Source organism: Malaclemys terrapin, chromosome 1 (genome assembly GCF_027887155.1).
Source record: "Malaclemys terrapin pileata isolate rMalTer1 chromosome 1, rMalTer1.hap1, whole genome shotgun sequence".
Lineage (NCBI taxonomy): Eukaryota > Metazoa > Chordata > Testudines > Emydidae > Malaclemys > Malaclemys terrapin.
This window is the reverse complement of record NC_071505.1, coordinates 136144517-136172460: the sequence shown is the minus strand read 5'-3', so window position 1 is coordinate 136172460 and position 27944 is coordinate 136144517. Positions and strand designations below refer to the sequence as shown.

The 27944-nt window shown below is 47.8% G+C and overlaps 1 protein-coding gene across 6 annotated transcripts; it reads left to right on the top strand.

Annotated features, from left to right (window-relative positions):
* Window positions 1–227: 227 nt before the first annotated feature.
* PHC1 (polyhomeotic homolog 1) lies at window positions 228–19594 on the top strand. 6 transcript variants are annotated; one of them, XM_054040267.1, is made up of 16 exons: window positions 228–436; window positions 1805–1951; window positions 5628–5787; window positions 6521–6631; window positions 7996–8073; window positions 9002–9151; window positions 10179–10334; window positions 11583–12081; window positions 12481–13247; window positions 13529–13676; window positions 13913–14121; window positions 14858–14972; window positions 15592–15700; window positions 16439–16589; window positions 17167–17398; window positions 18264–19594. In XM_054040267.1, the coding sequence occupies exons 3-16, from the start codon at window positions 5674–5676 to the stop codon at window positions 18416–18418; spliced, it is 2994 nt and encodes a 997-aa protein (XP_053896242.1). In that variant the 5' UTR covers window positions 228–436; window positions 1805–1951; window positions 5628–5673; the 3' UTR covers window positions 18419–19594. The 6 variants fall into 6 exon arrangements, with proteins under 6 accessions (XP_053896242.1, XP_053896235.1, XP_053896272.1 ...); XM_054040275.1 differs by lacking the exon at window positions 228–436 and adding an exon at window positions 556–613; XM_054040260.1 differs by lacking the exon at window positions 1805–1951.
* The last annotated feature ends 8350 nt before the right edge of the window (window positions 19595–27944 follow it).

Here is a 27944-nt window from a genome sequence, read left to right as displayed (position 1 = left end):
AATCTGTCTCTCTACCCCGCCCCGCCCCGCCAGGGGCCAGGCCGGCCTGTCACGCGCACAGCAGGGAGGCGCCCTCCGGCCCAGTCCGGTCTGCCTCAGCCTAGGCTCTCGTTTCCATGGTAACGGCAAGCAGCCGGACGGGAGGGGGAGGGTCACGTGACCCGGAAGCGCCCCCTTGTGGCAGGAAGTGACGGCGGGAGGCAGAGGCAGCCCCGGAGGCAAAAGAAATAAATAAAAAATAAAAAAAAAAATAAAAAAAGGGAAAACCCCCAAACGCAGGACGCGGCGGTGGCGGGGCCGCCCGGGCCGGAGCTGCGGCACCCGCCCGGCAGACCGGCCGCTGGGAGCCTTCCCCGGGGGCGCCGCGCGGGGCTCTGCTGCTGCCCCATGAGGAGCGCTGCGCCGCGCGGAGCGGGCCGCTGGGCGGGGATCAGAGGTAACAGCCCCCCGCGGTGCCCGCCGGGCCGGGCAGTCCGCGGCGCCGCGCCCCGCCCCCTCCCCTTTGTGTCTCCGGCCCCCGCCGCCGCCCGGGGAACCGCCCGCCCCCGACTCCTCCGGGACCCGTGGCCCCGACAGACTCCGGGAGAGGCGGCGATTTGCCTCCCGAGCGCCGGTTTGTCTCTCTTCCCCCGCCCCGCGGGGGCTTAGGCGTCCCGCTGTTTCCACTCTCCGCCCTTGCCTGGGAAGGGCTCCTCTGCGCGGCCCGGTTGTTTCATGTCCAGCGTTGATTTGCGTTAAAAACAAGGGTTAAACCCCAGCCCTCCAGGACGGCCAGAAATCGCCCCCTCGCTTATTTTAAATCACATGGAAGCAGTTTGGCCCTTGCCCCCATTCAGCGCCCCGCTGAAGTCATTGGGGCTGTGCTGGGGGTTAATTGGATCCCAGATATAGTTGCAGGATCAATCCTGCAAACACACAGGTGGGTAACTTTACTCATGTGAGTGTTCCCCGCACATATGGTTACAGACATACAGGTAAGCTCTGGAACAGGTTACCAAGGGCAGTGGTGGCATCTCCATCATTGGAGGTTTGTAAGAACAGGTTGGACAAACACCTCTCAGGAATGGTCTAGGTTTACTTGGTCCTGCCCCAGTGCAGGGGCTGAACTAGATGACCTCTCACGTTCCCTTCCAACCCTTCATTTCTATGATTCTGTGAGTAACTAACTGCAGGATTGGGCCCTACTTTGACTGAGGTTAAAGTTTTCTGTAAGTTCAATAAATAAATAAATAAATAGTACATTGGTTTCAGAGTGGTAGCCATGTTAGTCTGTATCAGCAAAAACAATGAGGAGTCCTTGTGGCACCTTAGAGACTAACAAATTTATTTAGGCATAAGCTTTCGTGGGCAAAAACGCACTTCATCAGATGTATGGAGCAGAAATTACAGAGGCAGGTAGAAATACACAGCACATGAAAAGATGGGAGTTGACTTACCAAGTCAGCACTGACTCCCCACTTGGTAAGGCAACTCCCATCTTTTCATGTACTGTGTATTTCTACCTGCCTCTGTAATTTCTGCTCCATACATCTGATGAAGTGGGTTTTAGCCCATGAAAGGTTATGCCCAAATAAAACAGTACATTGAAATTCTCTGGCAGAGAAAAAAAGTAACTAAACTGTAAAGGTAACAAGTAAATGAGCTCTTCAAAACAGATAACATTTTAATTAACTCAGGTGTTAGTGTGGCATGTAAAGAAATTAGTATTCAAATATGTATAATATGCTTTGAAGTCAGTAGGAGTTGTGCATGTGATGATCTACAGGATATGGGCTGTTGACTTTTTTTTTTTTTAACCCAACAGTTAAAATTTCCAGTAGAGACTGCTTCTGGCAGCCTCTTGTCTGCCATGGGCCAAGTCTGATCTTTACCTGTTGCTGTCCATTGACTCTGATCACACTCTGATGTTTTAGCTTTGCTCTCCTACTCTTAGGTAGCATCAGATTCTAGTGTAAGTTTTGTTTTAAATATTTGTGTAACCTTATTTTTCTTCCCCACTCTCTGCCTCCAGCATACTGCAATTAATTCTGCATCTTTCTCTGCACTGGGGTTGTACTGGATTGTTCTCTCTGCATGGGCATGGGAGTGCACAGGTAGAATCAGAACTATTTAATGGTTTGCCAGAGACCTCAGATGGCTAACAATTAATGAAGAGTCTCCTTTAGTTGACGTGGTCCCGTGCTTTTAGAGCAGTTCTATCCCTGCTGTTGCTATGATGCGCAACATAGTGACACCATGACATCCTAGATGATCACAGATCTGTGTCAAACATATATTGTATAGCAAAACTCCTGTTGACTTCAGTGGGAGCAGGGTTGCGCCCTATAGGATAAATTCAGACCTAGTATAAGCAAGTCAATGGTTGAGTAAGAACTGAAGGGTTTGGCCTATAGAATTCAGAGATGCAAATGATCTATCAGACTATATTATGTGCATTTTCCCACTCTGTCCATGCAGAATTATTCCTACAATATGCAAGCAGTGAAGTAAAACTACAGGTTTTGTTGTACAGTAAACCCTCCCCTGTATGCTAACAGTTCTCTGTGCTCACATGTTATCTGCCCCTCAGACCCACTGCACAGTGATCCTTGGCTCCTCAGTTTTGTGCTCTCAACAGGATTTGAGGCCCTGTGTGCGCTGCATAGATGTTAAAGTCTTCCTGACACTTTTCAAAAGTGATGATTTGCCTTCATGGCCCCGTACTCTTAACCAAAAATATTTCTTCCCTGATGTAATGAGCAAGCAGAAGTTGGTCCAATAAAAGATGTTCCCTCACCCACCTTGTCTCTCTAATATCCTGGGACCAACAGGGCCACAACAACACTGCATACAACGTTGGCTGGAGAGAGAGACTTTTATGGAGCTCCCTCATCTCTGTCTCTATCCCCTACTATCTGATTGTCATATGTGTTTCAGTCACTAGAATGCTGCAGTTCTGCAGAAGGAGCTGCACAGGTCACAATAGATGAACCACTGGTCTAGGTGACTAAATACACCACTGATGGATCTGGGATGGGTTGAATTAAATCAGAGCTATTTAAATCAGTGTGTTTAATCGTGATTTAAATCAGCAAGCTGGAAACTTTGATTTAAATAATTGATTTTTAATTTTGTTTTGAACTTGTACTTTCTAATTATTTTCCTAAAGAAAGGTTGATTCTCATTGGTTGGTAACCATTAAAATATGTTGATTTTTCAGTTAAATATAGCCTTTACACTTAATTTGCTACACTTTGTTAACCAGGAAGAGACTATATCTAGACACATTTATTTAAGCTAATGTATAGTTTAAAATACACTTATTCAGATTCTTAATTTTTACCATTTTTTATTATTAGACAATCATGAAAGGTGCATTTATTTACTAGATTAATTTTTTTACTCATAATTTGTGTCAAGCTCTTTTTAGATGGAAATTGAAATTCAGTTAAAGCACACACAATCAGCATTTTAAAATTGTTTTTGTTAGTTAGATAAAACAATCTTAAATGTGTTGGATACATAAAAACAAAAGTTAATCAAAATGTATTTTCCATTAAAAACTCATTATTAAATAAAAGAAGTACTCTATCCTGACCACAACTAAAGCTTATAGGTGCTATGATAAATCAAAGAAATAAGTTGGTAGTTAGTGAACTGAACTGATTGTTTCTGGTCAGCATATTCTCCAAGATTTTACAACTAGCAGATCTCATTCTCTCACAACAAGTTTAAATTCATATTCATATTTTATTTATAAATTGGAAGAGGAAAACCAAGCTCTTCTGCTTTTTCAACTCCTAATCAGTTTCTTAACTTTCAGTGAACTAGTCATTGAACTGAACTAGTTGAATCAAAAGTGTAACTGGATTCAAAAAAGAATTAGATAAGTTCAGGATAGGTCCATCAATGTTTATTAGCTGGGACTGGCCAATGGGATGGATCATTTGATAAATTGCCCTGTTCTGTTCACTGACTTGAAGCCTGAGTCACTGGTCACTATCAGAAAACAGGCTATTGGTCTGAATGGACCATCGGTCTGATCCAGTATGGCCATTCTTATGTTCTCATGAATAAACTGAAAGGAAGGAAATACTCTCTCTGTACCTGTAGAAAAGGCTACTGCTGTCAAAATCTGGTTTACAGTTCAACAAACTCTTGTTCCAGGTGTTTAGCCAGTGACTTCCACCAGTTATAGTGGTTGGACTTCTTTAAAACTTCATCAGCAAATGTGAACTACTTACAATTTAAATAAATTTAAAAATGATATTAATTTATTGTAGTATGTTTAGGCCTTAACATAAATTGTCATAATTTCAGATTTAATTTTAAATAGGTTAATTTTTTTAAAGAAAATATATTTACTTAAAATGTTTAAAAATCATCAATTTTTGTATCCTCCCTGGATGGATCTTAAGTGACTGCTGCATGTATTGTGATAGGTAATACCCTGTGATTATACACTTTGGATTGGGTAGGGGCAGTAGACCACAGACTAGGAAGGTGTGGGGAGATGGTTCAGGACTGGCATAATTCCTCCGCCTTTCTGGTTTCCTTCAGACATGCAGAGCCCCCATCACAAAATCTCGTCCCATTACCCAGTCAACCCATATCTCCTGCTCCTAGAAGCCCTGTATGATCACTCAGGCACGTCTTCCCCTTTTGTCAGAAACCCTTCCTAATCCCCTGGCTGAGGGCTTTCCATTTCATCTGCCTCCCTGTTGATGGAAACCCTCTTCAGTTCTTCCCGTCCCCCATATTAACATGACCTATCTTTCTGCTATTGGAAAATCTCTCTGACCCTCACAAGACCGCCCTTAGAAACCTTTCCTGATCCCTGTGATATGCCTTCTCCATGTGACCCCATTTAACTTCCTGCTGGTAATCCCTTACCATTCCATATTCCTGACCCGATTCCCCCGGCTGTGCATTCTCCACACAACTTTTCAACCCCACTGGCAAGTCCCAATCTAACAGTTAAGTCAGAAACCCTCAGGGGTTACAGCCCAGCCAGAAGTGCATGTCTGTGAGCAGGAGGGAAGAGCCAACCTGAGTGGAGGACCAAGTCAAGAAGGGAGGGGTTGTATTTGGGTGTTTTGCAGCGGGATAATAGAACTGGAAAGAAGAATCAGCTGGGAAGGGAAGACCGGTGACTAGGAGCACAGTATTCTTTTCCTCAGTTCACTGATGTTTGAATGGAGATGAGGGGGTCAGGTAATTGAATAACTGTTTGAATAATATACAACTGGTATTTTCCTGCCTTTGTTGGAGTTCAGAGCTTGCTGTGTAACTACCTATTACAGCAGCAGCATGGCCATAAATTGTGGAAATTTGTTCACTTCACTTAAACTAATTATGATAATAAATGACAGTTGTGTTTAAAACGGAACTGTGGGCCTAACCTCTGGGTGAATTGAGACTCCTTTCTCTCAGTGCTGCAGGGCAGGATTGAGGGGCATCAGCAGAGCTATGGGGGGTCCCAGCACTGGAATAGCAGGGGGCTGAAGGACAGGATTGAGGGGCACTGGCAGAGCTGTGTGGGGAACTCAAGACTGGCATATTCAAGTTAAAAAGCTATCCGTGATGCAATGAAATACTAGTTTGGTTCTTTCGTTAGTGTGACTTGGTTTCTAATTCTCTCGATTTAGGTCTTGAATCAGTCTCCACTGTTTGAAATCCCTGGGACCTGTCACCATGGAGACTGAAAGCGAGCAGAACTCCAACTCCACCAATGGGAGTTCAGGCTCTGGAGGAAGCACTCGCCCTCAGATATCTCAGATGTCTCTGTATGAGCGACAGGCAGTGCAGGTGAGGAGCTAACTGTGTTCTGGGTTGGATGGATGAACAAGAGGGTGCAGGGAGAAGGGTCTTCTACATCCCTAACTTTCTTTGTATGCCCATTCACCTGGCTGGGAGTGTGATCAGAGGGTTGGCGTGTTTCAGACTTAGACAGATAAGGGTGGCCAAGCCTGGCCAGACATTTAGTCCATGTAGTCCAGTATCCTGCTTCCACTTTTACTGGAACAGCCATTGTTTCATTTTTAGTACAGCGTGCAGCCTCTTATTCTATTGAATCACATTATTGCACAGCTCTAATCTCAGAGCCGGCCATTGGTTCATTCAGTTCAGTGTCCCAGCTCCTTTGGCTGCACTAGAACATCTATTGGTCTTTCATGTCTGGTATTCTGCCAGCACTGGGTCAGAGCACTAGTCCACCTAGTCTAGCACACAAACTTCCAACTTCATATACTACACCTAATAAACTCCAGGAACTGGAGTACATCTGTAGTCCACTGAATCATGTAACCCCTTTTGGCTGTACCAGCTCAGGCTACTGATCCACCTACTCTGGTGTCTTGCATCCTGCTCACAGAACAGATCCTGTGGCTGATGGCCCCACTACATCCTGGGATCTTTGGATGATCTTTTGTCCCTTTTGGCATTCCTTAGATCCTTATGTCTCTCTCTGACTGCACCCCATGGGCACATTGTGTGTGGTGGTGTCTGTTTTTTTCAGAGTTATTTTCTTCTCTTTTGCCAGGCCCTTCAGGCACTGCAGAGACAGCCCAATGCAGCCCAGTACTTCCATCAGTTCATGCTCCAGCAGCAGCTCAACAGTGCCCAGCTGCACAGTCTGGCAGCTGTCCAGCAGGTGAGTTGTCATGGGACAGAAGGAAGGAATCTGCTGATACTTAGATAGTAAACCTTTGGGAGCCGGGGCTGTCTTTTTGTTCTGTTTGTACAACACCTGGCATGCTGGGAATACAGCATCTAGGCATTACAGTAATACAAATACTTATAAACTGGGGGCTTTGGGGAGAGATGGAATTAACTTTCAAGTAAAGAAGAGAGCTTGGATAGGTCCTCCAGGTCTCCATTGGGAACACATTGCTGGGAATCACCTCACCAGCCCCTCACCCCCTTTAAATAAGAAATAGATTATTATGGAGACAATGGATGCAGGTACATTCTGAAATGGGCTCAGAATGGGCAGAGACTTGCTGTTTTTTCTGAGCATGTAGGTAGCCCTTCCAATGTGAAATTTCAGAGTCAGGTTTTCTGCCCTTTTGTATTTTCTCTGTAATTTTTGCTTGGTTTCTTTTCAAACATTGTTAATAGGAAGTGCTAGTGATCTGTCTCTGGCTAAAATTAGTCCATAACAATCCAACTTTTCTGTTGACTGATACCTTTTAAAAACCACTATCTGTCTACACACAAGTGAGTAGTGAGATATATCTTGAGAAGATCTGGTGCAACAGAGAATAAATTCTTTTTTTAATGCAGGCTTATTTGTTTTGTTGTCAGACACACAATGTTCTCCATTGGTAGCTACATCTTTCTGTCAGATTGATCTTACGTTGCAAATGATTTTGTGTGTGGTGGCTGACAGACTGTTGCACTTACTGACAGATAAATTCTTCCTCAGCTGTGGCACACCTACAGGAATCCCTGCTTCCTCCCCTTGACATAGTGGGGAGGAGTACCTAGGAAGTGGATACACACAAATCTTAGTTGTGCAACAGTTAAGGTTGCTGTCCACAAAACACATTCAACCCCAAACCACAAAGGTAAAGAAATGAGAAGTGCAGTCACCTAACAGTACATTCCCTCTTTTCCTCCATCCCCAGACACACAATTTACCAGCATCACAATTGCCGTATACCACAGAACCCACACACCACAACCTGAACTCTACCCTCCATAGAAGCCAGCCTCCCCACCCGCAACATACTGATTTACGACACCAAACATCCACAGCTTATACTGGTCGGGAGAATAAGGGGGTGCAGTCAGAAGAGTGGGTTGAGGGGGCAGAGTTTGGGTCGCAGTGTGTGGTATGTGGTGCTCCAGCTCTCTGGGGTTGGGGAAGGAGTTGTCATAGTACAGAAGGGAAGAATCTGCTGATTCTTAGATTGTAAGTGTTGGGACTGGGGATTCTTTTTTGGCTACATGTTAGAATTGGATTAAAAGGTTCATTCCAGTCACGCATTCTCTCCCTCTATCCCTTTCTTCCAGGCTACAATTGCAGCCAGCAGGCAGGCAAGTTCCCCCAACACCAGCACCCCCCAACAGACCACCACCACCCAGGCCTCAGTAAGTAACTCCCCTCTTCCCTACATGCATCCCCTCTTCCTTTCAGAACTCAGGCAGCCAGCAGCACACAGCCACTGGGGATGCCAGGAAACTGTCAGCAGTAAGCATTTGGGGCACTCACCATGTGGGGGTTAGAGAATTGGGAGAGGGGTAGGCTCCTTGGTAGTGTAGGTATCCACAGCTGGAAAGGAAAAAACTGATCTCTTGTGATGGGGAGAATGGGGATAAAGTCTGTTGCGGTGAGGAAGGGATCATGCCTCATGGGTGGAGAGAAGAAGAAGAGCGATGAGCAGCAGGCAGGTGGATGAATGTCCTATTGGGGAGTAGGGGAGAGGTAGAGTGCTGTTTGGGAGGAGGTCAGAAACTTGAGTGGGATTGAAGAATCAGGGTTAATTGGAGGGGAAGGGAGAGAAATGGGGGGGCCAGCAGAAGGCTTGGGGAAACTAGTCAGAGGCTGACAGAGAAAGGCCCCCATTCCTTCATTAGGGTTTAGATCCTATTAGTAGCAGTGTTTGTGTCCATCATTGTGAAAGTTTGATGGTAACTGGATGATGTGCGGTGTGTAAGTGGGTTAGTGTCAACGCTGTGGCTGGCTTAGGATTCCAGAGCCTCTTGGAACAAGGGCTCCTACCGTGAGCTGCTGAGGCTATGCTGCGATGGGGTCCAGAAACAATTGCTTCCCCCACCTGAGATACTGCTGCCGGAAAGGGAGGGGAGAATGGTGCCAAAAGTCAATCTCTGTCATCATCTCCCTGATCTGTCTAGTTCTGGTTTTTGGAAACAGGGAAAGGCTGGGCCTTAAAATGTCAGTTCCTATCCCCCCTGTGTGTGTGTGTGTGTGTGTGTGTGTGTGGAGGGGAGGGGGCCGGCCTCATCTCTTTTATCCCCATCTCTTCCTGTGTGATTTGGGGCTTTTCTCTGTTTTAAGATCAATCTGGCCACTACATCGGCCGCTCAGCTAATCAGCCGCTCACAGAGTGTGAGCTCCCCCAGCGCCACCACGCTTACACAGTCTGTGCTCCTGGGGAACACCACCTCGCCGCCTCTCAATCAATCACAGGCCCAGATGTATCTCCGGGTAAGAGACATGTGCACACAACATGCCCCCACCTGCCTTTTGCTCAGTCCAGTGCTCAGTCATATGGCCACCAGAATAAATCCCTGACTCTGGACCCGGTCTCAGGCTCTGATATAGCAGGACAGGGAATGGGTTTGATATATGTTAAGGTTCAGGTTGAAAGGCCCTAGTTTCTGGAACCACCACTGGTTTGATTCTGAGCAGAGTTGGCTCAGCGTTCCAAGGCAGATGTACTGAGTTCAGTATGCTCTGCTGTGTAGGGAGAGCAGGTGGATGAGACCTTTAGGAACCAGGCTGTCTGTGCTTTGCATGGATGTTGAAGATCCCATGGCACTTCTCATTAGAATAGGGTACATATGTGAAACATAAATCCCCTGCTCTCAGCAAATCCCAGGTTCAGATATATAGATCACAAAAATACATTTCTTTCTCTCTACCAATTCTGGAACAAATATTTGACAAATTAATCTCTTCAACTGCTGCCCGGCTCAGGTTCATAATTCAGAATTAATATCTGCCTCTCTTTCAATTCTGGATGCAGAGACGGGTCTGAAAAAATGTCCTCTAAATCAGTCCTGAGTGAGGCTATACATCAAAAATTAAACCCCCTTCTTAGAGACTCTGGGGTTCAGTTATATCTGAAAAATAATTCTCCCTCCTCTCAACCAGTGTTGGACTCGGGTTATAATTCCCTTCTTTTCAACCACTCCTGGTCTTGGATGTACATCTCAAATAGATACCTGCCTCAATCAGTCCTAGACATACATGTGAAAATGAAATTCTGGTCTCTTAGCCAATCCTGGACAGCCCTTTGGTAATCAGTCCAGCCGTGCGTGTGATGGAAGAGAGCTCCAGAAGGAAGCAGTTTCTGGTTTCCAGGTCCCAAGGGAGGGTGGGTGATTTTGCAGTGTGTGACACCCCAGCTCAGTGTTGCTTTGTAATCTGTTTGCTTGTGGTTCGCTTTCTTTCTTTCTCTCTCTCCCCCTCCACTCCTTCCTCCTCCACATCACCCAACCCACCCCCACAGCCGCAGCTGGGGAACCTGTTGCAGGTGAACCGGACCTTGGGCCGCAATGTGCCTCTTACTTCCCAGCTCATCCTGATGCCTAACGGGGCTGTGGCCGCTGTCCAGCAGGAGGTGCCACCCGCTCAGTCTCCCGGGGTCCACACAGACACAGACCAGGTCAGTGATGCCCCCCTCCTGGGGTTCGCACTTCCAACCCTTCCCACACATGCACACTCATCCCACTCTGGATCTCTGTCTCCAGTTAAAGCTCTCCCTTTGTAGAAGGCTAACTCTGCTCTGCCTGCCTTTCTGTATCCTTGGGCCCACTGTGGACAGTGGGGGCTGCAGGTTCCATTCTCTCTTCTGCATGTTATTGTGCTGACTTTTCACTTCCAGAGACCAGATTCATTTCCTGCCTAGTCTTCTGGGTGACCCACTAGTTGGGTCATTTCCATCTTCATGATTGTTTGTTTGGTTACCTGGAGTGAAACAAATTGGTGGGTTCATAGTCCGGTTCCTAGTGAGGCAAGTGCTCCACAAGAAAGAGCCTTTGCCAGTATTAGTACTGATTGGTCCTGTTCACTACCCATCGTAAAGAGGCCAAGGATTGACTGGGCTTGCCCTTAAAAGGTTTCCTTCAGGTCAAGGAGCACGGATGCTCCCCGTCAGTTGTCTTGCCACAGGCCGACCATTCTTGGTATTTCCAGAGGCTTTTTCTGATCACCTGAGCTCCTGCCCCACTGCAGCTGCTTCACATCTGTCTTGTCTGCTGTTTCTTTGGTTAAAGCCAACCACGATCACACTTGCAGATAACATTGCAATTGATGGGGGAGTGAGCACAAAGGATGGCAGCACCAAAGTGCAAAGAGAACTGGAGAGCTCAGAGTGGGCTGCAAGCAATGAGAGGAGATTTGGGCCTTCTGGGTGGAGTGCCCAGGGAAAGGAGATAGGCAGCCCAAAAATAAAAAGATTTACTGAGCTGGAAAGGGGATCCCAAGGTGCTATAGACAATGCTGATGTGGATCCCAACAGCTCGGAGGCCGTCCCATGCCGCTCATGCAGTCTGTGCTGTTAGAACCTGCTATTCTGAGAGAATGGTGCTATTTTCAAGTTCTGTTCAGAAAGTGCCATGAAATCTTTAACTTCCTCCAGAGCTGGGGCAGAAGGGAATTCGGGTTAATGTCACCTGCAAAGAGATGACCCCTCTAATAGTGCAGAACCTTCAGTATTGCTCTGGAGTATGAGACAGATCCCAGCGCAAGAGGCTAGAGCTTACGGACTGACTGACCAACTTTGCCAGTGGAGCCAGACTGGACCGTTTATGGGTTTCCAGGCTCCCTGCCTCTCTCTGTCAAACTACAGGGAAATACATGTGCATCATTGTAATCTAAACAAATGGGTTGTCTTGTATGTGTGTGTTTCTAGGTGCAGAACTTGGCTGTGAGGAGCCAGCAGACCTCAGTCGCTAATGCCCAGCTCCAGAGCTCTGCTCAGAAAGCAGCCCTTCCAGGAAACTCCCAGACTTCAGGCCTACCACAGGCCACAAATGCCAGCCAGACCTTGGCAGTGGCTCAGGCCTCTTCTGGCAACACAGGCCAGTCCCTGAATCTGAGCCAAGGGGCAACAGGCAGTAATGGTGTCTCTGGGGGTGTGGTGGCAGGTGGTGGGAGCCAGGCCACCACAGGGGTGGGCCAGGCAGCCTCTTCTGGCCCTGGGGGCAGCTGCCAGAGGAAAGGCACTGGGGTGGTGCAGCCATTACCAGTAGCAGCTGCCCAGGCAGTGACAGTAAGCCAGGGGAGCCAGACAGAGACAGAGAATGCAGCGGCAACAAAGAAGGCTGAAGCAGACGGTGGGCAGCAAACCGTTGGCATGAACCTGACCAGGACAGCTACGCCAGCGCCCAGCCAGACCTTGATCAGTTCAGGTAAGTGATGATCCAGCCTTTACCTCTGCTTCCTCCGTTTTCCCCTTGCTGTTGCTGTTTAGCTCCCTAACTCAGCTCTGTCACAAGGGCTGACCCCTGAAGGCCCAGCAGTGAGAGCTTCCCACACATACCTCCCTTCCAGAATGCTCCCTCCAAGGGGGTCCCTTCACAGCAGGACCGAGAGGGGAAGTCTGTCTCAGCCTCTTTAGTCCTTGGCTTCTCTGCTGAAACTACCAGAAGTGGGGCTAGTTGTGGTGGTTGTAGAGAGCTGGGTTGGAACCAGTGCCCTAGAGGTGAAAGGGTCTGTATCCCACATTTCCCACTACCTTCATCTCCTGCTGCTCCCTTGTTGTTAATGCTGTGCACTCTCCTTTTCTTCTCCCCTTCTTTTGTCTCTAGCCACATACACACAGATCCAGCCCCACTCACTGATCCAGCAGCAGCAGCAGATTCACCTGCAGAAGCAGGTGGTGATCCAGCAGCAGATTGCCATTCATCACCAGCAGCAGTTCCAGCACCGCCAGTCCCAGCTCCTACACACCGCCACCCACCTCCAGCTGGCCCAGCAACAGCAACAGCAAGCTTCACCTCTGACCCAGCAGCAGCAGCAAGCTCCGCCTCCCCAGCAGCAGCCTTCGCCTCCACAAAATCAGCAGCAGGCTCAGACCCTTGTGGTCCAACCCATGCTGCAGTCACAGCCTCAGCCCATACAGCTTCAGCCTGACAGCCCCTGCCAGACAGCCACCAAGTCACCTGTTCCTATTCAGTCCAAGCCACCTTCAGCCCCCATCAAACCACCGCAGCTTGGAGCTGCCAAAGTGTCAGCAGCACAGCAGCCCCCACCACACATCCCAGTGCAGGTGGTGGGGAGCCGGCAGCAGGGCTCAGCCCAAGCCCAGGCACTGGGCTTGGCTCAGATTACCCCTACAGCGTCGGCCCCCCGGGGCATGCCGGCAGTGGTCCAGCCCGTCGCCCAAGCCCACGCAACTTCCCCATCATCCCAAGCTCCTTCTGCCACAGCTTCCCCCCAGGAATCTCCTCCACTCACTACTGGAGTCAACTTGGCACAAGTTCAAGGCACGGCCCATGTGGTGAAGAGCACGGCCTCGTCCCCAGTCATGGCTCAGGTGCCAGCAGCATTCTACATGCAGCCTGTCCAATTACCCGTAAGTGATGCCAGTGGGAAGGGGACTAGGATGGGGGTTCTTTACATTCACTTCTAGGGCACCAGTTTCAATCTGGCTCCATGCCAGTGAGATGAGATGGGGAATGGGATATGAAGCCTTTCCCCTCTAATGAGGGGTTGACCATGGGAAGGAACCAGGCTGGAGCTGGAGGGTTGAGGAGGTGCTGGCTATTTCCCTTCTGACCTTTGGTATGTGTTCTGCTTTTCCCTGCACTTTGGGTTCCATCTCTCCCCTTACACGTTCCTGTTCCTCTTGCACAGGGCAAGCCCCAGACCTTGGCAGTGAAGCGCAAAGCAGAATCAGAGGAGGAGAAGGAGGAGTCGCCCAGTGCCACTACACTCCTGCCTGCCAAGTCGTCTCCTGTGGCAGAGAGCCCCAAAACCATGGAGGAGAAGAGTGGCTTTGGAGGTGAGTGGGTAGAGAAGGGCTCTGATTGCTCTCAGTCTGTGGCCTGATGTGGTAAAGCAGAAGGACACGGTGATGGACAGGAGACCAGGCTAGATGAGCCAGTGATATGAAGTGGGATGGTGGACTGGATGGGCCAAAGGTGTGGACTGGTATAGTATAGCTGGCAGGATGGACTAGATGGGCCAGTGGTCTGATCCGTTGTGGCCTATCTTCCTTATGTGCTTTTATTCTTCCAGAGAAATCTGAGCCTGTCCCCAGCACAACTCCAAATGCCCCCACAAGTGAAGCAGCTTCCATCACCACCACATCTTCCCCTGCCCCTACCCTGGCAATGGTGTCGCGACAGACTGGAGACTCCAAACCCCCACAGGCCATCGTCAAGCCCCAGATCCTCACGCACATCATCGAGGGCTTTGTCATCCAGGAAGGGGCAGAGCCATTCCCGGTAAGAGCTGGGGTCCAGAGGGGAAGGAGTCAGAGCCACCCTGGGGAGAAGCTGCTTTCTGCCGGGCTGGTATTATTCCATCACTGGAGAAGTAGTTTCTTTTCCCACTCTCCTCTCCCCGGCCCCCCAGGTGCAGTGACAGAAGAGGGGAAGGGAGGGATCTGTGCTGTAATTACCAGGGAAGGCGGCAGAGGGATTAAAGGCGAGTGGATAGGTGGGAGGATGGAAGGCAAAGTTGGGCTGGTTGATTTCTCCAAAGGTCTTTGACACAACGAATGGGGCAAGGAATGTCAGAGGGTTCTTCTCTTTATGCTGACTCATAATACAGGGAAAAGGGGGCACTGCTTCTAGTAAAATGCCTTAAATTTAAACCAGATAAGGGGAAATACTGCTTCATGTGCTGTGTCACTGCCCTTTGGAACTCGCTGCTGCAGGATCATAGAATCATAGGACTGGAAAGGACCTCGAGAGGTCAGGATATTCAAGGCGAGTGGCTTAGCAAGATTAAAGATCAAGAAGAGCATCTACAGTGATGCTGCCAGGATACAAATAATCAGTATAATGTGCTTGCTCAGAAGCCATGGGCATCAGCTGGATAGGTCAGGAAGGAATGACCACTGTGTGGTTCAAGGTCTCCCCTTCTCAGTGAGCTCTGAGAAGGATTGGGGCTGGGATCCCTACTGGGGGCGAGGAGGCTCACTCCCTGACTGTCAGTTCCCTTCTCCCCCCTTTGCAGGTTGGCTGCTCTCAGCTGCTGAAAGAGTCTGAGAAGCCGCTCCAGGGAGGGGCTCCCTCCGGGCAGAGTGAGAACCAGTCCAGCAACTCCCCAGGAGGGGATAGCGCAACCCTGGGTGAGTCCCAGCTCCAGGGAGCCTAGCTTGTGTTGGGGAAAATAGCTTTTTGGCCTTCTCTTGTTTCCTCTTCCCGTACTTCACAGTTGGTGGTGGGTGCTGCTCTCTCCTTTCTCGAGGGACTACAAGCATGATGCTCAAACTCAGGGATCTAGGGTCTTCATTTCTTGGGTTTTGAGGGAGGGAGAGAAGAGTCCTTGCACACTAACTAGAGATCCCTGGTCAGCACTAACATGGGCAGTCTGGATCCTCTCTGTTGGAAGCCTGGAAGTTCCAATGCAGTGCAGAGCCAGTAGGGAGGGGTGAATTGAGGGGATTCCTGCCTTTGTGTGGAGGATAGGGGTGTCCTTGCTTGGCAAGAGGGGAGACTCTAAGAGGCATTAGGAGAGGAATGAACCTCTCTGTTTGCTCGTGTCTTTGTCCAATCCTTGTCCTCAATATCTCAGTCAGTGGGGTTTCCATCCCATCCCTCAGGGAGGCTCTTCCACAGCCTAATAGTTCAATAGACTCTCCCAAGAGAAATGGCTGAGAATCCTCAGTGACTCTGTGGTTCCTGGTGGTAATTGGGGGTGGGGGTGGGGGTGATTTTCTTTGGTTGTAACAAAGCATCTCGCTCTAGAGCTGGACAAGAAGACAAACCTGCTGAAGTGCGAGTACTGTGGGAAATATGCCCCAGCCAATCAGTTCCGGGGCTCCAAGAGGTTTTGCTCCATGACCTGTGCTAAAAGGTAACACCAGGCTTTATTCCCCTCGTCTCTGACTGCACTTCCCCCACAGCTGGGTATGTTCCTTTCCCCAAGTTTCATACAGTGCTCACTCCTGGCCCGCCATGCAAGAAATACATTGGACAAGTTGGGAGCTCTGTGTGGAGAGCCTGCTGGATTGGACCTATAATTTGACTAGTCACTGCTGAGCAGCTGTCCACCATTAATCCTTTGGGGAGGTGGATCAGGGTGTGGCACCTAAAGTGCTCTTGACTCCCCCAGGAAAGGGGTGAGGGAATTGTTCCTACACTCTGAAAGAATCCTTTCCCCCCAGCAATGGTCAAGTCCACAGCTAGTTAGCAAAGGCCTGTTATAGCACTCTGCTGGCTTGTGTTAGCCCTGTGGGGCCCGGAACGCCCAGATCTGGAATGTGTGTGTTTGGGGAAGGGGAATGTGGGAAAATCACGCCAGGAGTTACTGCCTCCTGATAGGACACAACCCAGCACATCTTGATTTCTCCACCTGGAGGGAGGGGTCTGGTTGGTCCATCAGCTGCTGAGTTAGTGCAGGATGCTGTGGTCTGAAAATGTTGCTTGTGCCAAAGGTCAGCACTGCTTGCTTTCAGGAGGGCTGGAAGAGGGGGAACTGGCCTCGGAACCCGATGGCAAAGAGGAGTCAGCCACCTTCTGTCCCCATCCAGGGAGGAGAGTAGGAGATGAGCAGGACTGTTTCCTCACTGCTCGTCTGCTCCTCTTCGTCTAGGTACAATGTGAGCTGCAGCCATCAGTTTCGGCTGCAGAGGAAGAAGATGAAGGAGTTCCAGGAAGCTAACTATGCCCGTGTGCGTCGGCGTGGACCGCGGCGCAGCAGTTCCGAAATCGCCCGAGCCAAGATCCAGGGCAAGCGCCATCGGGTGAGTTCACAGACCCATTTGCCTTTGTCCTGCCAGACCTCGAGCCTGGCATGACGGAGCATTACCTTACTGGAGGTGTTGTCTTTTGTACCCTGGACATACTCAGTCCCCATCACAGTACTATAGTTGTCTCTGCTGCTGGAAGTGCTGGCCCCTCAGGCCCTGGATGCGCTCCTTTGGTTGGGACTAAATTCAAAGTCTGGCCACTTGTGGGGCTTAAGCCAAGATCCGATGGCACTTTGGCTAAGAATGGGTGTTCTGTCCTAACTCCATTCTGCCTCTCTAAGTCACTCTCTCCTCAGAATTTGAGTACTTCTCTCCCATGACAGTGGTGTGACTTGAGGCACTACCTGTTTGAACAGTTGTTGCATTTCACCCCAGAGGTGGCTGCATTGGGATGAGTTATCCCTGCTTACACAGCATGTGAAGAATGCACTGCAGGAGAGAAACTTCTACCAAGACTTGCTGGGGCTGCTCATTTTGTCCAGTTTCTCAGATTTCTCCAGCCTTCTCTTGATGTTGAGTTTCTTTTAACCATCTTCCTTTTTCTCCTCCCCCACTTCCCTGGTGCCTGTAGGGTCAGGAAGATTCCAGTCGAGGCTCCGACAACTCTAGCTACGATGAGGCTCTGTCCCCCACGTCCCCAGGGCCCTTGTCAGTGAGGGCCAGTCATGGAGAGCGAGACCTGAGCAACTCCAACATGGCCCCACCTACTCCAGACCTACATGGCATCAACCCAGACTTCCTGTCCAGCAACCCCAGCCGCTGGAGTGTAGAGGAGGTGTATGAGTTCATCGCCTCCCTGCAAGGTGAGGCCAAGCTCTTTGCCCTGTCCTATCCCCTCCCCTACATGTGTGACCCAATAGAGCAGGGGTGGCCAACCTGAGCCGTGGAAGAAGCCAGAATTTACCAATGTACATTGCCAAAGAGCCACCGTAATTCGTCAGCAGTCCCCCATCAGCTCCTCCACCCCGCTCCCAGAGCCTCCCACCCACCAGCAACCCTGCCAATCAGCGCCTCTCCCTCCCTCCCCACACCCCCTGATCAGTTGTTTTGTGGTGTGCAGGAGGATCTGGAAGGGTGGGGGAGGAGCGAGGCACAGCAGGCTCAAGGGAGGGTGTGGGAAGGGGTGGAGTGGGGGCAGGGCTTGTGGCAGAGCCAGGGGTTGAGCAGTGAGAAAGTTGGCGCCTGTAGCTCCAGCCCCAGATTTGCTGTCTATACAAGGAGCCGCATATTAACTTCTGAAGAGCCGCATGTGGCTCCGGAGCCACAGGTTGGCCACCCCTGCAATAGAGCACAAAGAGCTAACAGCATGTCTCACAGCCAGGGATGCAGGGTGCCCAGCACGGAGCTTGGGATGTGAGGAGCTGGGTAACCATCTCCTCATTCTCCTTGCTTCACTCCTGGGGCTTCTGATTGAATCAGACTCTGAGGTAGGGCAGTCAGACTCTTTGTACTCCCCAGCCTGCCAGGAGAGCAGGGGCCAGGGCAGATGAATGGGGCAGATTCTTAGAAACACGTCCTTCCCCCCCCCCCCCCCCCCTCCCCTCCCCCTCTCTTGTTCATCAGGCTGGCTTGGGAGACTGGAAGCAGGAGCCCATTTTTAATGGAGTGGGAGTGTGTGGGGTCAGAGACCTGTCTCACTTGGCCTTCTCTCTTGGTTCCCCCTGGCAGGCTGCCAGGAGATCGCAGAGGAGTTCCGCTCACAGGAGATTGACGGCCAGGCCCTGCTGCTGCTTAAGGAGGAGCACCTCATGAGCGCCATGAACATCAAGCTGGGACCTGCCCTCAAGATCTGCGCCAAGATCAACATCCTCAAGGAGACCTAACAGCCTTGGCGCCAGAGGTCTCCCTTTTCTCCTGACCCCAGTGGAACAGCCTGCCTCGGGAGTACATGGCTAGGGGAATGGGACCATTTCCTATGATCTTGTATAACAAAGAAAAGAACGAGAAAGGAAGTTTAAATGAGTGAAACTGTCACTCGGAAGCCTGTGTCTTGGTCTCTTAACGGTGCTACAAGGGGGAGGAAAACTCCCACCTGGGGCCTTGAAACTTTTCTTCCCTTCCTCAAGTGCATCTCTCTTTCTTTTAAACTCCTCCCCTCTCTCCCTCCCCCCCCATGGAGATCCAGAGGTGGAGAAACTCCTAGAAAGGGAAAAAGAGGACCTCTTTCCACCTCAGAGGCTCTTGGTCATAACCAGAGTTTGTTTTTTGGGGGGGGTGGGGGAGGGGAAGGAAGCTGAGTTGGCCCCTTCCTGCCACAGTGGGGCTGCTAGATCCTGTTATTTCTTTTGAATTTTTCACCATACCAGAATGTGATGCATGGAGTGAAACCTGCCCAGTGCTGATGCTGGGAGCTGCCTTGCTTATCTCTGTTGTTGGGGGAGGAAAGCTAGTGAATTCCAGATGTTAGGAGAGGCGGACAGGTAAGAATTAGCACTTAAAGTGCCACCTCCCATTCCACTTTCATAAATCCTCATAGACTATGGTTCTGAGTTGGGTTTAATAGCCATCATGGCATGTGTACCAAACCCTGGAGGCCCAGGGCAAAGGCAATTGCTTTGCTTTACTGTCTCCTTTAGCGGTGCAGCTTGAAGGCTGTAAATGTTGTAGTGGCCGCTCACTCCGGATCCACCCCCATTGGACCAGTAGAAGGGGGTTTAATTAGAGCACTTCTGCCAAGGAGTTTGGAGAACAAGGGGGAGCATTCATTTTGGGAGCCCTGTAGCCTCAGATGTTTGTCTCTTTCCTGAAGACTGGGACGTCGCTTATGGATCCAAAGCAGGAGTTTTCAAGAGTGCTAAGGCTCCAGCCCGTTCTATAGGACTTTTTATTTTAGTGTTATCTTTTCAGTTTGTATTATTTTGTATCTCTTCTCTCTCCTCAGGAGAGTGTACGGGACAAAATTTCAATGGGCAGGATTGTACCCACCTGTCTCAGGTCTCTTATTTTTGGTTGTAAAACAAATATTTCTTTTCCTCATAAAAAGAATGCTTCAAAAACTGCTTAATTCTGCTTCTTAATGACCTATGTAACCAGGTGTGAGCAAAGCCTAAGCTTTTCTCCCCTTTTAATTAGAATTCGACACTTACTGCCCTCCTATACACAAAAAGTTGGTAGGGAAAATGCAATACTTCGAAGCTGTCAAACAAGTTTGCAGAGGTTCCAAGCTCCATTAATGGATCAGGCAGAGTTCCTGTTAAGAAAGCTTTTGCTTAATAAAAAAAAATAAAAACAAAAAAAACCAAACACAACACACATCAAGGAAACTCCCAGAAAATGTAAGCGGTAAGGGTGAGACTTGGTTGCTAGAGTGTAGTAGGATGGGAGTTTCAGAAGTGTCTGGCACTGGCCGAACTCAGCATCCACCCCAGGAGCATTTGGAAAATCCCTCCCTCATGCTCAGCAGTGAGTAAATTCAAGAGTGGGATTTGCTCTGTGCCATGTTTCTCAGCCCTACCTTCTGTCTCTGCATAAGAGCTACTTGCATAAATAGTCCAATGAAATGTAAGTCTACTCTGTATACATGATCAGCAATGGCATGGTACTGCAGGAGGGCCATTTTGAAAGTCCTCCCAGCTCCCTCCTACCCCCTTGCATGAAGCTAGTAAGGTCTGCTAGGATGGGGTTATAAAACCAATCTGATGGCTGTAGCTAAAGACTGTTCTCTCTGATCACTAGTAGGCAATTGCACAGATTACTGGAGGGCTGTTGGCCTGGCTGAAAGTAATGAAGCTCCAATGTAGTTGAGTAGAAGGGCTAAGTCTTGCTCTTGTATATAGTACTGATTTGTGAGACTTTAGTAGAAGGTATGTATCTGAGTTGCATTAGAAAAGGACAGAGCAGTGAGGGAAGGTGTTTAGAGTTGGGAAGACAGGAAATGAGGGTCAGTGCAGGAACCTTAACTTGCTTACAGTGAAGTACTGAGTTTGAATTTTATAATTAAAATTCTCACTAGTTTGGTAGGGAATTCCTGTAGGTTTTATTTACTTATTGAATACAGGCCTCAGGAAGCCAGCATTACTTATGACCCATCTGACTAAAATACTCAATAGCAAAACACGTGCTCCATATTTTGAACACTCAGAGGTTAAAAGCTGCTCAGACTCAAACTTTAAGGGCAGAAGGGACCTTCATGGTCATCTAGTCTGACCTGCACATTTCAGGCCACAGAATCTCACCTACCTGCTCCTGTAATAGACTCATAACCTCTGGCTGAGTTACTGAAGCCCTCAAATCATGGTTTAAAGACTACGAGTTACAAAGAATCCACCATTTACCCTCATTTAAACTTGCAAGTGACCAGTGCCCCATGCTGCAGAGGAATGTGCCAATCTGACCCAGGTGAAAATTCCACAACTATGGTGAGTGGTTAGACCCTGAGCAGGTGGGCAAGACCCACCAGCCAGACAGCTGAGAGAGAATTCTCTATAGTAACTCAGAGCCTTCCCCAGCTAGTGTTCCATCACTGGCTGTTGGAGATATCTGTGCTAGCAGTCACAGATTGACTACATGCCATTGTAGGCAGTCTCATCATACTATCCCCTCCATATACTTAGCAGGCTCAGTCTTGAACCTAGTTAAGTTTTTTGCCCTCATTGTTCCCTTTGGAAGGCTGAACTTCGCTGATTGTTAGACTTTCACCTAATTTCAAGCCTAAACTTATTGATGGCCAGTTTATATCCATTTGTTTTTGTGTCCACAGTGGCACTGAACTTAATTTCTTTCCCTCCCTGGCATTTTCTCTCTATAAATGCATCAGAGGGGCAATCATATCTCCCCTCAACCTTCTTTTGGTTAGGCTAAACTAACAGCCAAAGGTAGGTTTTCCATTCCTCAGATCATCCTTGTTGCCCTTCTCTGCACCTGTTCCAGTTTGAATTAATCATTCTTAAACATGGGAGACCAGAATTGCACACTGTATTCCAGATAGTCTCACCAGTGCCTTGTATAATGGTAGAAACACTTCCATGTCTCTACTGGAAATACCTTGCCTAGTGTATCCTAGGACTGCATTAGCATTTTTCACAGCCACATCACATTGACAGCTCATAGTCATCCTGTGATCAACCAATACACCCAGGTCTTTCTCCTCTTCTGTCACTTCCAACTGATACATCCCCAACTTATAGCAAAAATTCTTGTTAGCCCCTATATGCATGACACTGTGCTATTAAATTTAATTCCATTTCTATTACTCCAGTTTACAAGCTCATCCAGATCTTTTGGTATGATTTTCTGGTCCTCCTCCATAATGGCAATACTGCCCAACTTCGTGTCATCTGCAAATTTTAATCGCATCCCCATTTTTTAGTGCCAAGGTCAGTAATAAAAAGAAGAGTGGTCCCAAGGCTGATCCCTCAGGAACTCCCTTAATAACTTCCCTCCAGCCTGACAGTTCACCTTTCAGTATGACCCCTTAAAGGAGTTCCTTATCCACCTTTTCCAATTTAGTAATTTCCCCATGTGAAACTGTATCAGATGCCTTATTGAAATCCAGGTAGATTAGATCTACTGCATTTCCTTTGTCTAAAAAAATCAGTTATCTTAAAGATCAGGTTGCTCTGGAACGATCTACCTGTTGTAAAATCATGTTGTATTTTATCCCAATTACTTTTAACCTCTAAATCCTTAGCTACTTTCTCTCTCAGAATTTGTTCCAAGACCTTGCATACAATTGAGGTCAAACTAACAGGCCTGTAGTTTCCCCAATCACTTCCCCACCTTTCTTAAAAAATAGGAACTATATTAACAATTCTCCAGTTATAGGGTATGACCCCTAAATTTACAGATTAAAAATCCTTGCTCTTGGGCTTTCAAATTCATGTGCCAGTTCCTTTAATATTCTTGGATGAAAAATTATCTGGGCCCCCTGATTTAGTCCTATTAAACTGTTTGAGTTTGACTTCCACCTCAGATGTGGTAATTTCTACCCCCATATCCTCATTCCTGTTTGTCACTGTGCTACTACCCCATAGCTCTTCACTAGCTTCATTAAAAACTGAAGCAAAGTATTTGTTTAGGTGTTTGGGCCATGCATAGACTATCTTTAGTCTCTACCCCATCCTCAGTGCTTAGTGGTTCCACTTCTTTCCTTGTTTTCTTTATATGGCTATAGAACGTTCTACTACTGGTTTTAATTCCTTTTGCAAGGTCCAACTCTACTTAGCTTTTGGCAGTTCTCGTTTTATCTCTACACTTTCTGACCTTCAAGAGGTAGCTTTCCTTGCTGATCCATCCCATCGTTCAATCCTTGTAGGCCTTCTGCTTTCTTAATCACCTGTTTGATATCCTTATTCATCCACCTTGGTCTGCAACCTTTCCCTATGAAGTTTTTCCCTTTGGGATGCAGGCTTCAGACAGTTTTTGCAGCTTTGACTTAAAGTAATTCCAAGCCTCCTCCACTATTCAGATTCTTGAGATATCCAGTCCACTTCCCTAACTAATTCCCTTAATTTTTTTAAAGGTAGCCCTTTTGATGTCAAGGAACCTAGTTGCAGAACTATTTTTGTTTATCCTTCCATTTAGTTTAAACTGAATTAGCTCATGATCATTCAAACAAAGGTTGTCTTCTACAACCAATTCTTCGATAAGGTCCTCACTGCTTAACACCACCAAATCTAAAATGGCGCATCTCCTCTTGTTGGTTCAGCGACTATTGAGTAAAGAAATGTCAGCTATCACATCCAGGAAAATCTGGGCCCTATTATTAGTGGCACTTGTCTTCCAATCTATATCTGGGAAGTTAAAGTCTCCCATAACAACACAATTCCCAATAGTATTTATTTCATTAAAAACATTAAAGAGGTCTCTATCCATATCCAAATTGGATCCTGGTGAGCTGTAGCATATCCCAAGCACTATCCCAGGGGAACCCCTAGTAGCTTTCTTCCCCAGAGTTTGATTTTGGCCCAAACAGACTTTTATCCATTCCATAATTTCAAATTTCTTTGCAGTCTACCTCATCATTAATATACAATGTTACTCCATCACCCTAGCCTTTATTTCTGTCTTTCCTGAACAGCACATACCCTTCAAATCCCTGTACTCCAGCCACAACTATTATTTCACCATGTTTCTTTTTTCCTTATAGGATCTGGTTTCACTTCTGCACCAGTAGTTCTAGTTCCTCCATTTTGTTACCCAGGCTCCTTGCATTGTTATACAAACATCTTACTTGTTGCTGCTTGGCTTCACCCACATTCCTCGCCTGACTGGATACAGTCATACTGCCAGTATTGCTTATCTGACTGATATCTGCACTGTCCTTCTTCTTAATGTCCATTCTCCTACTCACTGCTGTTCCTTTAACCACTGCAGTGTATCCTTTACTTGATTTTCCTCCCTCTCAATGTTAAAATCAGGCATGGAGATTCCATGAGCATCTCCCCATGGTCTCCTGAGTTCCTAGTTTAAAGCTCTTTTCATCAGTTGTGCCAACCTCTGTGTCAGAAGTCTATTTCCCTCCCTACTCAGGTGGAGTCCATCTCATGAGAACAGTCCTCTGTCCAAGAATGCCTTCCCGTGGTCAAACATCCCAAAGCCCTCCTTATAGCACCACTGCGTGAGCCATCTAATCATCATAATCTTATCTTGCTTTCATTCTCCGCCACTAGAGAGGGTCAGAATCCCACTGAAGATCACCTGAGCCTCCGTTTCCACAAGCATCTTCCCCAGCCTGGCATAGACTCCCTTGATACAGCTAGATTCACGCTGAAACGTATCATTTGTTCCCACATGAAGGACAATCAGTGGATTCTTTTCTGCTCCCATTAGGATCCTCCTCAGACTCAGGTGCACATCCTGTATCTTAGCTCCTGGCAGACAGCACACCCTTCTGTTCTCTGGATCAGCTCTGGTGATAGGCCTGTCTGTTCTTCTTAGTAGGGAGTCAGTCATGTAGACCTGCCTTTTCCTGGTGTTAGTGCCTTTGTCCTGTTCTTTCTGGCTGCAAGTCCTCATCTTTTATTCTCCCTTGCAATCATCGGCTAGTCATCCTGCATCCTCCTGAGGCTCTGAACTCTGGGTATCTCCATTGGTTCTTCCCCACCTTCTAATAAGACTAGCCACTTTTCTTCTTCCTTGTCCTCCCTTCTTCAGTTACAGCCTGCTGTGCCCCTTCTTCATTTTCCTGCTCAGCAAACCTCTTCCTGAGCTCTATTTCTTCTTCACAAGTCGGTCTTTTCTTTTGCCTGATTCCCATAGTCACATGCTTCCACTGGCCACTTTCCTCACCCAGCAGTCTTGCCTTAGAGTTCTTCAGTCCAGCTTGCATTTGCTAGTCTAAACTTTTCCCTTCAGCATCATCTTGCCTTTGCTCTATCATCTGCTCAAATCCTCTTCGAAACTCATCCATATTTCCCACCTGCATCTCCAAACCTCAGATCTTCTCTTCCATCAGCTCTATTAAGTGGCACTTTATACAAACGAAGCTCTTTTCAGGTACTTGCTCCAGGATTATGTACAGCCCGTAGCTTCCATATCCGGTCATCTTCCTTGTCTCTTCTATTGCTTGAGTTACTACTACTGCTGCTTCTGTAGCTGTCGTAGCCTTCCCACCTAAAGTCCTGTCAAGGAAAAAGGGGGGGACCCCAAAACCCGAACACCACACCCTCCCTCCCCCAAACTTCCACACAGACTCTCCTGCTTACAGTTTTGTTTGCTGGCTTCTGTGCCATTGGCTGACTGGCCCTAAAGGCAAAATGAGATAGTATTTAGCAAGTTCTAGATTTGCGATAAAATTCACCAGCAACTAATGGTGACAGACAGGCCCATCTTATCTTGTTTGACAGTGAGGGGAAGTGACATTTGTTTCTAGCCTCCTCTGCTTGAAGATCTTCAGAGGAGCCACCTTCCCCAGGGGTCAAAGTGAAAGCCTTCAGTAGGGTTCAAATGCACTCACATGCTCTGCTGCGTTCTACTGTTTGAGTAGGACATACCAATTTTTTTCTCCTTCCCCTCTAGCAAGCATCAAAATGAACTGTCATCAGGGAGCAACAATAATAGGATCCTCCCTCTTTTCGAGCAAAAAATAGTAGACATATCCAGTATCATCAGGAACACCTCACCGGTAAGAACTGGCCAGTTCCCACTTCTAAGCTACTGTTGCATGCTCTCTGCAAATTGAAGCATGCAATGTGGTATTGGTTACCTGCCATTCACATTTAAGGCTTTCTTCCAACCCATAACTACTAAAGTTTATGGGGGGGTTTTTTGGACAGCTTAGATTCTGGAGCACATGGCAGAGATGAGAGGTGCCAATACACTGCATGGCATAAACATTCCTCCAATTCAAGCTGTGAGGGGTCTGTTTAGACTTAACTAGGAGGAAGAGCACAGGACTCTGGCAGCCATGGGTTCCGGTTAAGGGGATGGTGCCTGTTCCGAACAATCTATACAGATAGCAGCTTGGGCTTAGCTGAAACAGAAGGGACCTGAGCGAGAAAGTCACTCTCTTGGCAGAAAGCTGCTCTTGGATTATAGAAGGCCCCTATGCTAGCCAGGTTTTTGTACCACCCACTACAGGCAATGAGAGTCTAGGATCATTAGCAATTATATTTAATGAATCTGTAAACTTGGCGGTGGTCCCGTTAGACTGGAGAATAGCCAATGTGGTTCCTATTTTCAAGAAAGGGAAAAAAAGTGACCCGGGTAACTATAGGCCTGTTAGTTTAACATCAGTAGTGTGCAAGGTGCTGGAGAAGATTCTGAAAGAGAAACTAGTTGAGGACCTTGAGGTTAATGGCAAATGCGATAAATTACAGCATGGTTTTACAAAGGGCAGATCGTGCCAAACGAATCTGATCTCCTTCTTTGAGAAAGTAACGGACTTATTAGATAAGGGAAATGCGGTGGACCTAATATACCTGGATTTCAGTAAAGCGTTTGATACAGTACCCCATGAGGAATTATTGGTTAAAATGAAAAACATGGGGATCGAAATGAAAATCCAGAGGTGGATAAGGAATTGGTTAATGGGGAGAATGCAGCGGGTCGTATTAAAGGGTGAATTGTCGGGCTGGAGGGAGGTTACTAGTGGAGTGCCTCAAGGTTCAGTTTTGGGACCCATTTTATTTAATCTATTTATAACTGACCTCGGGACCGATTGCAAGAGTGGGCTGATAAAGTTTGCGGATGATACAAAGGTGGGAGGAGTTGCAAACTCGGAGGAGGACAGGGATATTCTGCAGGGAGACTTGAATGAGCTTGTGAATTGGAGTATCAGAAATAGGATGAAATTTAATAGTGAAAAGTGTAAGGTGATGCACTTGGGGATGAATAATAACAATTTTAGTTACAAGATGGGGACGCATTGGTTAGAAGTAACGGAAGAGGAGAAGGACCTAGGGGTCCTTGTGGACCGCAGGATGACTATGAGTCGACAATGTGACGTGGCGGTGAAAAAAGCCAATGCTGTCTTGGGATGCATTAGGCGAGGTATATCTAGTAGGGATAGGGAGGTCCTGCTTCCGTTGTATAAGGCGCTGGTGAGACCTCATTTGGAGTACTGTGTGCAGTTCTGGTCTCCCATGTTTAAAAAAGATGAACTCAAACTGGAACGGGTGCAGAGAAGGGCGACTAAGATGATCAGAGGAATGGAAAACCTGTCGTATGAAAAGAGACTAGAGGAGCTTGGGTTGTTTAGTCTGACAAAGCGAAGGCTGAGGGGGGATATGATTGCTATCTTCAAATATATCAGAGGGGTTAATACAAGGGAGGGAGAGGAATTATTCCAGCTTAGTACTAATGTGGACACGAGAATGAATGGATATAAACTGGCCGTGGGGAAGTTCAGGCTTGAAATTAGACGAAGGTTTCTGACCGTCAGAGGGGTGAAATATTGGAACGGCCTTCCGAGGGAAACGGTGGGGGCGACGGACCTGTCTGGTTTTAAGATTAAGTTGGATAAGTTTATGGAGGGAATGGTTTAATGGTAAAACATAGTAGCCAAGGAAGACCAAGCAATGGTACATGAATAGCATAATGGCCAACAAGGGTCAGGCTAGAGACTCTTGCCTATATGCTCGGGGTATTACTGATCGCCATATTTGGGGTCGGGAAGGAATTTTCCTCCAGGGTAGATTGGCTGAGCCTCTGGAGGTTTTTCGCCTTCCTCCGCAGCATGGGGCAGGGATCACCAGCAGGAGGGTCTCAGCCGATTGAAGTCACTAAAACACAGGATTGGGGACTTCAACGGCAGAGTCCAGGGAAGGGTCTTGCGGCCTGCATCATGCAGGGGGTCAGACCAGATGATCATAATGGTCCCTTCTGACCTTAAAGTCTATGAGTCTATCTCAAGCAGCCAGGAAAGCAGGTAATTTCCAAGCCCCCCCCAGAACAGTCAAGTTATAGCCC